At 47.2% G+C, this 14,825-nt stretch overlaps 1 protein-coding gene across 14 annotated transcripts in view; it reads right to left on the bottom strand.

The window, feature by feature from the left end:
• Positions 1–14,825, bottom strand: part of EP400 (E1A binding protein p400) — a 112,598-nt gene that overhangs the window by 89,639 nt on the left and 8,134 nt on the right. For 7 of the 14 annotated variants that reach the window (XM_057526072.1, XM_057526065.1, XM_057526061.1 and 4 more), the window contains 2 exons: positions 2,073–3,424; positions 442–552 (listed from right to left, as the gene is read on the bottom strand). In XM_057526072.1, coding sequence (XP_057382055.1) covers positions 442–552; positions 2,073–3,389 — 1,428 coding nt within the window. In that variant the 5' untranslated portion in view covers positions 3,390–3,424. Of the gene's footprint in view, positions 1–441; positions 553–2,072; positions 3,425–5,851; positions 6,014–14,825 lie in introns of all 14 variants that reach the window. The other 7 variants (XM_057526068.1, XM_057526076.1, XM_057526071.1 and 4 more) reach the window with 2 other exon arrangements.

Genomic DNA, 14,825 nt, shown 5'->3' with positions numbered 1-14,825 from the left:
GAAGTGTGTTTCATTTCAGTGTTTCTTCTAGCTACAGAAAATATCCAGTTATCTGTGTAATCTTTTTTTTCTTCTGTTTGCACTGTTCTCAAAAATACAGATAGAAGACACAAGAAAGAACCAACATTTAAAACACAGCACACAAGGAATTCTGAGCATACATTCAACAGGACTGTAGGTATTAGATGACATGCATGCTGAAGCTACGACTGCGTTACAGGTCAATACACACAAAAAATAATGCATTAAGGTCTGTGTTGTCATCTACTCATGCAATTTAGTTGTATAATTTTATATGCAGGAAGACTTTTTTACTTTTTTAAAATAAGGAATGGGCTCTGGAAAAAAATGCTGAAGAGCAAATAGTAAATTGAAGGTTAAAATATCTGGATGAAGGAAAAGTTTCGGATGAGACTACATTTTAGAACCATCGAAAAGTACCTGAAATGGTTGCTGCTGGGATGAAAAAGCAGCAGAAACATTTGGAGGAAGCTGGGTTGCTATAGCAACAGGAGTACCAGTCTGCCCATCCTTTCCTGTCACAACCTTTACCTGAGAGGAAATATTTTGAGAAAAAAAGGCAACATAATTTTTAAGACTGCTCAAAATTTTGTTAGAATTTTATTGCTGATAGCTCACTGATGTCTGGTGTTTAAAAATGGAATGTTTTTGCATCAAATCCTGTAAAAGGACACAACTGATTTATGAAAGATTTATAATACCCTAACTCAACTGCAAATCTTGCAGAAACTCCAATTTAAGTCACAAGTGCAACGTCCTTAGATTCTGCAACTTCAAACTTTAAAAATGGGAATGGCGGACAGTCTTCAAGTAGCAAAGCCCTGACAACCTCATAGGCAGTTTACGCCCTGGTCTACTACATGCAGGTCACAATGGCAATGACAGATAAGGGGGATTGAGCCTACAGACAACATTGGTGTACAAACATAAAGAGAACTGAATTTCACTATTTCATGGCAACAGAGGTGAAATCCTCAAAAAAAAAAAAAAATCATATAAACCTTTTAGAAAATAAAAATGGTTCATCCTGGAAAGGGTGTTAAAGAAAACACCAAATGGCAAAGCCACACATAATAAATATCAATGAGGAGATGAGCAAAGAGGCCAGCTTTTGTTCATCAAAGGCTGATTTCTTTGCAGAAGAACTGACAGAGATTTACATTATCTTAGCTATATCAAAAAACATAATAAGCTCCACCAACACAGTGTACAGTACACGACACAAAGGCACAAATACAGTGCACCACAGTGCACCTCACTGTCGCCCTGTCTGATCAGCTTCCTTTTTAGGAAGCACCAATAAAGGGATCTTAGGAACCGCTAAGGTACTGAGAATCCCAATTGGGGAATTTATTAAGCACCCATTCCAGGCACCCAAAAAGTTCACTATCTAAAAAAGATTCTATCTTAAATACCATTCAGTAGCTATGTGCAACAGTGTGAGTTAAATACATGACCTCAAATCTAAGAGCACATCTAAAAATTGAAAAAATTCTCAGTTGCTTTGCCATAATAACCATATTTTAATCATGAAGATACCTTATAAATGTATCTAGTGATTTAAATCGTAACTGATACACTGTAACAAGCTAGTGATTCAAATCCCTTCTTTAAAAATGATATTCATGGTGTTGAGAATCCCAATGGGTGGACCTACGTAAGTAAAATGTGAAACCTGGGCAACCAGCGGGAAGGTGCCCACACCCCTGGCTTCTGCAGGCCCTTCGGGGTTGGCCAATCTCCACACACCCAGCAGAGCACAGAGGAAAGCTGGGTCAGGCCAGGTTAGTTCCCCAAGCCGGGGAAGCATCCCTGTTCTAAATGAACCGGCAATACTCACAGCACCACTCTGCACTGTCCTCCCAACTAGAGCAGCTCTTTCCTTCCATGAAGGAAAAAGCAAATCCACCTTCCATTTTACTCCTGGATCAAATCCTTATGAAACTGCATCTTATCAACACCCCAGGCTCAGAGATTACTTTTAATTTACGGTTGCCTAGACGCAGACCCAAGTAGCACGGCCCGCTAATGATTAAACCGCTGCTTCTCACCTCATCATTGATAACCTCCGACTTCTCTTCCTCCTCCTCCTCCTCCTCTTCCTCCTCTTCTTCCAGGTCCAAATCATTCTGCCTGAGGTAAGCCTGTAACGGGGCATAGTGCTTCTTCTTGAAAGCTAAGAAGTCCATCATGTTCCCCTGCAGGTGCTGCAGGAAGAACAGCTCGATCAAGCACTCCCTGAAGGCCGCCTTCAGGGCCTCCATCTCCCTGCAGTGGTGGTCCAGGCACTGCTTCCTCATCTGAGCCAGCTCCGGGGAGGCCGGGGGGATCTCTTCCAGTTTCCTGGGAGCCTTTCTTATCCCCGCGCTCCCCGCAGATGGGACAGGAAGGCTGGAGAGGCCCGGGGGCGCTGCGGTCCTGGAAGGGCTGGTGGGGGGCGGTGGGGACGTCATCCCAAACGCCGAAGTCCCCCCGACCCCGACCCCGGGGAGCAGAGGCCTGGTCAGCGGAGGCCCCGGCAGCACCTGCTGCTGCTGGATCAGCTGCCCCTGGATGATGCTGCTGATCTGGGGCGGCAAGCTCGTCGTGGTGATGTGGCCGGGGCTGGACAGGGGCTGCAGGCCGGCCCCGCCTGCGGCCGCGGGGCTCTGAGGTCCCAGGTGGTGGACGGTGCCCCCCGACTGCGCATGGGGCTGCGAGAGTCTCCGTTCTCTGACCGTGATGGGCGCCCCCGTGTGCTGCAGCTGAACCTGGGCGCCCGGGGCCATCTGCGCCAGGCCCGAGCCCTCCTGGAACACGAAGTGGCCGCCACTGGACGGGCTCAGGCTGATCTGTCTCACCAGCACACTGGCGTCCACGAAGCCCCCGGTGGGACTGCTGCTGCACAGGCCCAGGCCGGGGCCAGGGGCGCCCGCCCGCACGGTCTGCAGGCCCGGTCCTGGCCCGGGGCTGGGCTGGGTGGGGCTCTGAGTCTGCACCTGCTGGGACAGCGGCGAGGTGACCTGGATGTACGATGGAGACCCGTGCTCAAACCGCCTCTGCTGCGCACTGAACTGGAATCCCGGAGAAGTGGGGCTGGGCAGCGGCAGGGGGGCCAGCGTGATCTGGGGGTTCCCTCCCACCACCGGCCCCACATTCTGAAGGGCGATGTTCACGCTCTGCCCGGCCACGGGGCTGCGGTTCATCAGCTGCTGAACTTGGTAACCGGGGGACTGGGGCGCGGACGGGCTCGCCGCCGGCGCAAAGGGCGTGGCGGGGGACTGCGGGGGATTGGGACGGGCCTGCTGCTCTTCTCCTTCGCTGCCGGCGAAGGCCCTGGACCTCTGCAGCTGGTGCTGGACGTTCTGAGGGCCGCTGCCATGGTGCATGGTCGCCCTCCTTTTGTATCCAACTTAATGCTCTCCTGAAAAATCAAAGTTAAAATCAAGTTACTTAAAGGCAAACATAACCATCTGATCACTACTTATCCTGAGTACCGTTTAGCAGCACTGGACAGATGCCCTGAAGGGACGTTCCCACCAGCACCTGATACAAACCACTGTCTTCCTGTCATGGAGCCCCGCCGAGGGCGCTGGAGACCACCTCCTTCAGCACAGAGGAGGGGCGGGGCTTTCTGGCTCACTGCTGTGCCTGGGGCCAGGACGTGGCCCGGCAGGAGCAGGTGGGTGGTCCCTACCAGCTCCCGAGGACGCTAACTAGCAAACACTTGCTCAAGGCCAGCGGGGTCTGAACCTGGTGCTGGCGCTCGCGACGGGCATGTTTCTTCCGGGGAGGCTATTCCGCGGCCGGCGGCCCTGCTCCGTGCCGCCACGTGCTGGGGCGGTCCGCCCGTCTCTCCCAGTGGAGGAACGGCGCCCAGGAGGCCGCCAGTGGCTCCCACACGTGCCACCATCACATGTCATCAGAACAGAACCGCCCCTCACCAGCCGGCAGTTCTCATGAGCATCTGTGCGACGCCCCTGCAAACACCCCCGGGTTACTTGAGCGTGAACACACAGAGCCCCCATCCCGGGTCAGACTCCGCGCGCCTGGGGGAGAGGCCCAGGCCTGGTGCCGGCCTCGCACCTCAGCCCTCTCGAGGAGCCCACCCGGGGGTGGCGGGGATCTCCGAAGAAAACCTCAGGAGAGAAGGGAGCGGCCAGGGCGGGAGAGTCCCCGTCAGGGGTCCGCCAACTCTCTGGGAGCTGGGACACGGCTTTAAAGGGGCTCATGGCCCCAAGAGTGCTGAGGGCCGCGGACTAGGAAAGGACGCTGAGAAAGGACGGGAGAGAGCAGAGGACGGAGCGGGAGGAGGCTACGCCCGAGGTGAGGCAGGGAGACTGCTCCCAAGTCACACCAGGCTACAGCCTCGATGTCCGCAAGGGGGCGAATCCCACGGGGAACAGGATGACAACCGCAGCCTGTCTGCTCCCCGCTGGCTGGGTCAGAAATACCCTCCCACCGTTTACAATTCTCAAGTCTTCACTGACACACCTAGCTCCCCATTTCTTGGTGTTCCTTCCACCCCTCCCCGCAAGACAAGCAGGAGCAGCCTCTCCTCTTCAGGGCATCACTACTGTTTCACTGAGAAAACGGACAAGGGATGAAAAACGTTATAAACCAAAAGTTACAAGACTGAAAAAGTGGAAATACATATTTGTATGAACACTCCCACAGTCCCAGGCCCCTGGCTGAAACACACATACATATGAAATCAAAAGCTACAGAACCCATGGGTGCACAAGTAAAGGCTGAGGAAACATAAAGATCAGTGCCTGCTTAGACTAGCAGGAGAAGGCACTCTGCCCTGATGACTGTCTCTGAAGATAGAGTCTAAAGACCACAGGCAAGCCGCAGTCAACACATCCGAACGGGAAATCAGAACCATAGCCTTAATGAGCCACCCAGGAGCCCTTTCCCACCCTCGCCCACAGCAGAGAGCCCAGCACCATGGGTGGGAACCATGAGCTGTGGGACACTCAAGGGCGCGGGACTCTGAGGCATGCTGATTGCTTTCAAGATGAGCTTCTGGGACTTCCCTCGTGGTCCAGTGGTTAAGACTCTGTGCTCCCAATGCAGGGGGCCTGGGTTCGATCTCTGGTCAGGGAACTGGATCCCGCATGCATGCCGCAACTAAGACCCAGCGCAGCCTAATCAATCAATAAATCAATAAATCAATTTTTAAAAAAGAGCTTTTGTTCCTGATCTTTTTAAACAAGCATTATGAGGAAGATTAGTGTAAAACAGACACAAAAATAGAATAATAAGAATAAACAAACACATTAGGACATATTTCGGATTATTTCCTTAAAATACATTCCCAGAATACCAAAGATGATCAATAAGAGAGAACAAAGGCCAGAAAGAAACTCTCTCACATATAATAATTTACAAAACCAGGGAGAAGGTAAGAATTACGGGGTGAAATACGTTGTGATGACTGACTGACCTGTTGAAAAAATGTGGAGGGAGACAGAGCAGATCTCAGAGGGCTCAGAGCTCAGAATGTACGTAACAGGGTGGGCGACAACGGTGGGGAAGCAGGTCCCATTACCTTTGACCTACTAATCCAACCTCTGGGAATTGCTAAGGAAATTCACCTACGAATTTTTAAAATTATGCATAAAAATATTTATTACAGAATAATACAGTAAAAGTAAAAAGAAGCATAACCAGAAATATCCAATGTTCAAGTTCTCGATGGAGACTATGTTATAAACATGGAAAAGTTTTTCAGATATATTATTAAGTGAAAAAGTAGCATACTAATTGTACAACTTAACCACTACTCTGTTAAAAAATATAAATTAAAAAACTATCTACTGAGACACACAGAAACATAAATACTGACCTTCACCTGGCGAAGGAATAAAACACCTGCAAGAGCCACACAACGCAGCCGCCTCAGCAACGTAAAGGCCGAGCTACAGACACACCCATACCACGAGGACACCAAGGAGCACAGCCAGACGCAAGGACCACGGACTGCAGGCCACTGACGTGACAAGACATTCTGGAACAGGCAAGACCACAGGGACAGATTAGACAGACCCTGCCCGGCTGCAGGTGGGGGAGGAGCTGAGGAGGCAGGAGGGAACTTGGGGGTGTGGAACTGGTTGGACACTTGATTTGGGACGATGGTTACAAGAATGTGTTCGTTCAAATGCAAAGAACTGTAAACTGCTCCTCGACTTTTTAAAAAGTTTCCTGACTTCAGTGAGCTTACAGTCAGGTTGGAGAAACAAACCCTATCAACTATAATGTAAAGGAACCGCTTACCTAAAACAGCATCTCCCCGAACGTGGTACAGGTGCCCCGGTGGAAAGCAAAGCCACCATCAAGGGCAAAACAACTCCCGAACTGGCGGCGGCGGCGCTGCTAACTGTGAGGTCTGCCAGCAGCTGCCGCGGGCTCTCGGGCTCATGGTCTGGGGAGGACGCCGCCCGGGAGCAGGCTGAGACCGGCGGCCCGCGCCAGCGCACCGCCGCACCCCGCAAGGAGCGGGGACGAGCCCTCAGACCACTGCGAGCGGCGCCCACCGGGGCCACGCGGGGCTGGCCGTCTGTGCGGCTGCCGCTCGCTCAGGGCCATGCTGACGTCACACAGGGGCACATCTGGTGCCGGGAAGATGCCACCCTAAGAAACACCTACCTGGGCCCCATCCTCGGTGTAGGGCAGGGGTCCCCAGGTCAGAACTGGAAAGAGTGAGGGGGGAAGGGCTCGGGAGACTGGGTCCCGACAGCAGCTGCTCCCACCCCCTCACCCCCCGCTGAGGCCTGGGAGTGCTCCCAGCCCCCCAAGGCCTCCCTCCCCAGCTTCTCTTTCGGTGCTCCCGGAGTCCAGGCAGCTAGGGATTGGGAAGTCTCTCCTTCCCCTTCAACGAGCAGGGAGCTCAGGTCATGAGCCTTGCTCCCTTCCCAAACCCATCTCCCTCATCTCCCCGGACGGATCCGGCCCTCCGGCCAGGCTCCCGCTTTGGGTATTCTGCTACGTCAATAGCTCCCAGGCTGGATGGAGAGTGAGGAGAAGGGAACAAGGAGGAGGGTGGATCAGGGCTTGGACACACGAGCATGAACTCAGGGCAGAAGGAACAGACAGAACATGATGGGAGTGAAGGGAGGACAGAAGCCACAAATAGTGTCTGGGAATATTTTCAAGTGGAAACTCCAGAGAGCAATTTGGCAGTAGGTATAAGAGTCTTACAGCACATTCACGTCTTCTGACCCAATAATCCGACTTCTAGATCAGCCTAAGAAAAAAATCAGAGCTGTGTTCAATATACAAGGATGTTCACTGAAATGTTATTTGCAGCAGAAAGGTGGCATGCCCAACGATAAATATCAATAAATTTTGCAACACCTATGCAAAACAGTATTAATACTGAATATGTGACAGAGCACACTTTGATGTTTCCCTGCTACCTTTCTGTGCTTCCCAAATCTGTCCTTAACTGGCTTGTGCCACAGTCATTAGCGCTCTTCACCGAACACTCCGATTCTCCCGCCAGTCACAACACTGGTGTGCTTTTCCCAGCCCTGGACGGGGTGGTCACGTGACACGCTCTGGCAAAGACAGGGGCATGCTGTTTGCCACACCGACTCGGTCCTGCCTGGCAGTTCACAGGAGCACAGAGACGAGGCCCCGAGGGAGCACGACAAACAAGCTAACTGCAGGGAACGCGTGGCGGGCACTCCGCCCTGTGCTGGACGGAGCAGCGCCTGGGGCGCACCTGCTAGCTGCAAGAGCCAGGCATACCTTGGCTGATCCAGCACATAAAGAAAACAACACATGAAAACAGACTCACAGATACACAGACCAAACAGGTGGCTGCCAGAAGGGAGGGGACGAGAGGTGGGTGAAATGGGTGAAAGGAATTAGGCGGAACAAACCTCCAGTTATAGAAGTAAGTCATGCGATGTAAGATGCAGCATAAGGAATATGGTCAGTGACACTGTAATAAAACTTTGTACGGTGACAGATGGCTACTAGACTCATCACGGTGACCGCTTCATAATGTGCGCACACGTCAAATCATTAGTACACCTGGAACTAACACAATATTGTACACCAACTATATTTCAATTTTAAAAAAAAGAAAACACTTTGTCATAGAAAGGACTCCACACCCTCCATTCCAGCCCATCGCACAAACCCCCGCAGTTCTCTGCCTTGAGACACAAGACCCCGCTGACATATCTGTCCCTGCCTCCCTGCCGCCTCCAGCAATGGTCCACCCGGTGAGCCTCTCAGGGTTTCGTGGGGCCCACAGATCCGTGCCTCACCAAGAGCTGCAGACCAAAGAGAAAAAGGCCTCTCACAGACAGATGCTATTTTTAAAACTCTCTGACTGTTGTTGAGATTTTTAAAATAAGAAGTCTTTTTAAAGCATTACTAAAGTTCATAACAGCTTTCTGTAAGGCTAAAGAATTATTTTTTTTATCATTTATTTATTTTTTTATTTATAGTTTGGCTGCTCTTTGCGGTATGTGGGATCTTAGTTCCCTGACCAGGGATCGAACCTGCACGCCCTGCAGTGAAAGCGCTGGAAGTGCGGAGTCTTAACGACTGGACAGCCAGGGAAGTCCCGAAGCTAGAGAATTAAAATCCAAACTTTCTTAGATCGATCCATTTAGAAAAATAAAAGTCAGATCTACCCCGAGCCCCGCCCACCCCTGCACCTCACACCATTCACAAAAATTACTCAAGGGGGGAAAAAAATCAAACCATAAAAATATTTTAAAACATATGAGAATATCTTTATAATCCTGCAGCGATGAAGAGTTTCCTAAACATGGCGTGAAACCTAGAAACAATATTTATTTTTAAAAAGCATTGGGCTTCCCTGGTGGCGCAGTGGTTGAGAATCTGCCTGCTAATGCAGGGGACACGGGTTCGAGCCCTGGTCTGGGAAGATCCCACATGCCACGGAGCAGCTGGGCCCGTGAGCCACAATTGCTGAGCCTGCGCGTCTGGAGCCTGTGCCCCGCGACGGGAGGGGCCGCGATAGAGAAAGGCCCGCGCACCGCGATGAAGGGCGGTCCCCGCACCGCGATGAAGAGTGGCCCCCGCTTGCCGCAACTGGAGAAAGCCCTCGCACGAACCGAAGACCCAACACAGCCAAAAATAAAAATAAAATAAATAAATAAATAAATAAGAAAATCCTTTAAAAAAAAAAAAAAAAAAAGCATTAACAACTGACAACCTTACTAAAGAAGAACAATACAATAAAAAAGTGAGATTGATAAATAATATTTGAAGCCTATATGACAAAAGGTTATCCATCCTTAAGAATTCCCACAAATCAAAAAGAGCCAAACAACCCAAGAAAAGAGGCTATAAACCAGAAATTCTACAAGAAATTCAAACGACAGATAAACATCAAAAAATGCTTAACCTCATTAATAACAAAATATGAAATAAAGTGAGACAATTATTTGTTGTTTGACAGGTTAGTGAAGATCAAAAGACTGATAATATTCAGGTTTAGTAAGGGTACTAGGAAATGGTGAGCCCGCCATACACAAATGAGGGAAGTAAAGCACAGCTATAGCTTTCTGGAGGGTAACGCGGCATTACCTATCACAATTTTAATGTACACTGATCAAGGAACTCCACTTCTAGGGATCTAGTCACACAAATATACAGTTGTCCAAAGATGTTCATTATAATATTATTTATCCTGTCAAATTTCAAACAATGTAAATGCTCACCTATAGGGAACTTTTAACAAAATTTGGTATAACCACCCCTTAGAGGCAGTCACTAAAAGAATGAGGAAACACTTGTATGTACTTAAATTATATAACTTGAGTAAAGCCAAACATATGTGTAGCATATATATTATATGTATACACGTTTTTAAAATCTCGACATGACAATACATATATGGGCGTGTACATATTTCTAGCTCTCTCTGTACACATTAAAAGAAACGTCTTTGGCCAAGCACAACAGCATGTACTGTAAGGGAGGGCTGTCTGACTGGGCTCATTGATGAACCACCAGCATCCAGAACAGTGCCTGGCATATGAGAGATACCTGGTAGGTGCTTGGTGAGTAAAGGAGCGAGCAGGGGAAAAGCAGAGGAGGGGAAAGTGCTAGAATATTAGCGTGCTGAAGACCAAGGCCGAGGAGGCAGACAGAGCCAGGGCTCGGAGGGCCATCACACCACACTGGGTGGGGAGTCCGCAAGTCGCTCGGAAGGAGATGCTGGCAATCATGACCGCCCTGGCTCTATGCAGACCGAAGACACGGTTTTAGTCTGTATGATGTCATCTGCTGTTTGGATTCATTTTAATTGATATTTTTAAACCAGGAGACTTCACAAAAAAAACGCCAGTTGTCAGCTTCATTCATTAAAAAAATCCAAGTACTGGCCACACTGGGCCACATCCCGCCCGGCAACAAGAAGCGGGAGCTGAGCAGAAGCTCCAGGCCGCCAGGCTCACTGCACTCACCACCCCAGTCAACGCGCCTCCCCACACCAAAGCCAAGGGCCAGGCACCGTTCACCACCCAGGGAACACTGCTGTTAGACTGGAGAAGCATTCTATACTGGACCATCAAGAGGGCCATTTCTGAAAGGGAGGAAGCCCCCACGTCCAATGCGCAGTGTCTGCATCAAAGAGCCCCTCACGGGCCATGATGATATGCAGAGGCAGAAACCAGAGAAAGCCTGGCCTGCCAGAAATAAGGCCAGCTCCACAACTTCCTAACACAATCACCAGCATCAACCAGAACCCAGGCTTGGTCTTCTTGACTAACATCAAAACCCACCAAAACACTATGACTATCTCTCTACAAGGTTGCTCACAAGTAACGAACCAAATGCCTGATTCAATTCACTAACACCTAGCCTATATTTATGAAATGGGATTTTCTATTGCAAAAATCAGTAAAACAAAGTAAAACTCCAAGGTAAGACTTGAAGCTCAATTTTTCAAGCACATTCACTTGTAAACCCATCACTCATGATGAAAGAAACATGAATTAAAACTAAGCTGAAATATCATTTCTCATCTATCAGCCTAACAAAATTCAAAAGCCAGACAACAATCTGTTGGTGAGACTGTGGGAACCAGGCCCTCTCAACTCTGCTGTGGGATGTTAAGCTGTACAACCCTACAAAGGGACCTAGCACCATTTAACCAAAACCACACATGCTCAGGACTTCCCTTGTGGTCCACTGGTTAAGAATCCGCCTTCCAATGCAGGCGACGTGGGTTTGATTCCTGGTCGGGGAACTAAGATCCCACATGCCGCAGGGCAACTAAGCCCTCACGCCACAACTACTGAGCCCGCACGCCACAACTAGAGACGCCCACGCGCCACAACAAAGAGCCTGTACACCGCAACAAAGACCCAGCACAGCCAAAAAAAGAAGAAACTACACATGCTCTTACTCTTCGACCCAGCAGTCCCACTACACATTCACCATGAATATCCACCTCCAAAATGAAAACACACAAGCACAATGTTTACTCACTACGGCATTATTTGTAAACACAAAATACCGGAAATAAACTGCACGTCCATAATATTTCAGAGACTGGTTGACTATATTACAGTACATTCACTTAATGGAGTACTACGTAGCTGTACAAAAGAATAAGAAAGATCTCCATGAACTGGTATAAAGCAATTTACAGAACGCATACTGCTAAATCAAATAAACAAAGTGTAAAAGACTATATATGGGGAAATAACTTTGTATAAGAAAGGGGAAAAGAAAAACAGACAGATGGACTAATTAATGGAAGGACAGAGACATACCTTTCCTGCATTCATTCATTCATTTATTTTTATTTTTATTTGGCTGTGCTGGGTCTTCATTGCTGCACGCAGGCTTTCTCTAGTTGTGGCGAGTGGGGGCTATTCTTCATTGCGGTGCACGGGTTTCTCACTGCAGTGGCTTCTCTTGTCGCAAAGCATGGGCTCTAAGCGTGCGGGCTTCAATATTTGCAGCACGCGGGCCCTAGAGCATGTGGGCTTCAGTAGTTGTGGCACATGGGCTCAGAAGTTGTGGCTCACAGGCTCTAGAGCACAGGCTCAGTAGTTGTGGTGCATGGGCTTAGATGCTCCATGGCATGTGGGATCTTCCTGGACCAGGAATCGAACCCACATCCCCTGCACTGGCAGGTGGATTCTTAACCACTGTGCCACCAGGGAAGCCCTATCTGTTTATTTTTGTAAAAAAAGAATGCAGGGACACGGGTTCGAGTCCTGCTCCGGGAAGATCCCACATGCCGCAGAGCAACTAAACCCGTGCACCACAACTACTGAGCCTGCGCTCTAGAGCCCGCGAGCCACAACTACTGAAGCCCGCATGCCCAGAGCCCATGCTCCACAACAAGAGAAGCCACCACAATGAGAAGCCCGCGCACCGCAACGAAGAGTAGCCCCCACTCGCTGCAACTAGAGAAAGCCCGCATGCAGCAACGAAGACCCAACATAGCCAAAAATAAATAAATAAATAAATAAATAATAAATAAATAAACAGATACATTCCAACAAACAAAAGTCCAGGACCAGACGGCGTCACTGATGAATTCTACCAAACATTCAAAAACGATTTAATGCCTATCCTTCTCAAACTCTTCCAAAAAAATGAAAAGGAGGCAACACTCCCAAATTCATTTTACAAGGCCAGCATTACCGATACCAAAACCAGATGAGGACATCACCAAAAAAGAAATTACATGTTAACATCCTTGAGGAACACAGATGCAAAAATCTTCAACAAAGTATCAGCAAACTGAATTCAACAATACATTAAAAGGATAATACACCGTGATCAACTGGGACTTATTCCAGAGATGCAAGGATGGTTCAACATCAGCAAATCAATTAACATGTTACACTACATTAACAAAATGAAGGATAAAAATCATATGATCCTCTCAATAGATGCAGAAAAAGCATCTGACAAAATTCAACATCCATTTAGAATAAAAACTCTTAACAAAGTGGGTATAGAGGGAACATACCTCAACGTAATAAAGACCACATATGACAAGCCCACAGCTACATCATACTCGACAGTGAGAAGCTGAAAGCATTTCCTTTCACATCAGGACAAGACAAGGATGCCCCTCTTGCCATTTTTGTTCAACACACTTTTGGAAGCCCTAGCCAGAGCAATTAGACAGGGAAAAGGAATAAAAGGCATCCAAGATCAAAAAGAAGTAAAACTGTCACCATCTGCAGGTGACACGATATGATGTATAGAAAATCCTCAAGACTCCACCAAAAACCCGTTACAGTTAATAAATGAATTCAGTAAAGTTGCAGGATACAAAATCAATATGCAAAAATCTGTTAGATTTTCATATACTAAGAATTATTAGAGAAGTTAAGAAAAAAACCCATTTACAATTGCATCAAAAAGAATAAAATACTTAGGAATTTTCTGGCCAAGGAGGTAAATGACCTGTACACTGAGAACTGTAAGACACTGATGAAAGAAACTGAAAATGACACAAGTAAATGGAAAGATATCCTGTGCTCTGAGATTAGAAGGATTAATATTGTTAAAACGTCCATGCTACCTAAAGCAATCTACAGATTCAATGCAATCCCTATCAAAATCCCAAAGGTATTTTCCACAGAAATAGAACAAACAATCTAAAAATTTGTATGGAACCACTAAAGATCATGAAAAGCCAAAGTAATCTTGAGAGAGAAGAACAACGCTAGAGGCATCAAGCTCCCTGATTTCAAACTACACTACAGAGCTTTAGTAGTCACAGCAGTATGGTATTGGCATAAAAACAAACCCACAGATCAATGGAACAGAACGGAGGGTCCAAAAGTAAACCCACACATATATGGCCAATTAATTGATGACAAAGGAGGTAAGAAAATACAATGGGAAAGAAACAGTCTCTTCAATAAATGGTGTTGGGAAAACTGAACAGCCACATGCAAAAAAATAAAACTGGACCACTATCTTACACCATATACAAAAATTAATTCAAAATGGATTAATGACTTGAATGTATGACCAGAGACCATAAAACTCCTAGAAGAAAACACAGGTGGTTAAGCTTCTTGACATCTCTCTTGGAGATTTTTTTTTTTTTTTTTTTTTGGATCTGACTCCAAAGGCAATGGCAACAAAAGCAAAAATAAACAAATGGGAGACATCAAACTTAAAAGCTCTGTGCAACAAAGAAAACCGTCAACAAAATAAAAAGGCAATCTTTTTATAGGAAGAATGGAAGAAGACATTTGCAAATCATATATAAGGAGTTAACATCCAAAATATATAAAGAACTCATGCAGCTCAATAACAAAAAAACAAACAATCCAATTGAAAAATGGACAGAGGATCCGAATAGACATTTTTCCAAAGAAGAAACAGATGGCCAACAGATACATGAAAATATGCTCAACATCACTAATCATCAGGCAAATGCAAATCAAAACCACAAGATATCACTTCACACCTGAAAGGCAAATCGAAACCATGAGGTATCACCTCACACCTCATACCTATTATCAAAAAGACCACAAATGACAAATGTTGGCAAAGATGCAGAGAAAAGGGAACCCTCATGCACTGTTGGTGGGAATGTAAACTGGTGCAGCCACTATGGAAAACAGTATGGAGGTTCCTCAAAAAAAATTAAAAATAGAACTACCATATGACAATTCTATTATCACCAATTCCACTGTATCTGAAGAAAACAAAAACACTAATTTGAAAAGCTATATGTACCTCTATGTTCATATGCACCATTATTTACGATAGCCAAGATACAGAAGCAACCTAAGTGCCCATCAGTAAATGAATGGATAAAGAAAATGTGAGATATAAAAGAGACA

Source organism: Balaenoptera acutorostrata, chromosome 13, assembly GCF_949987535.1.
Source record: "Balaenoptera acutorostrata chromosome 13, mBalAcu1.1, whole genome shotgun sequence".
Taxonomy (NCBI): domain Eukaryota; kingdom Metazoa; phylum Chordata; class Mammalia; order Artiodactyla; family Balaenopteridae; genus Balaenoptera; species Balaenoptera acutorostrata.
The sequence above is the reverse complement of the archived record's forward strand: the minus strand, read 5'-3'. Positions and strand labels throughout refer to the sequence as shown.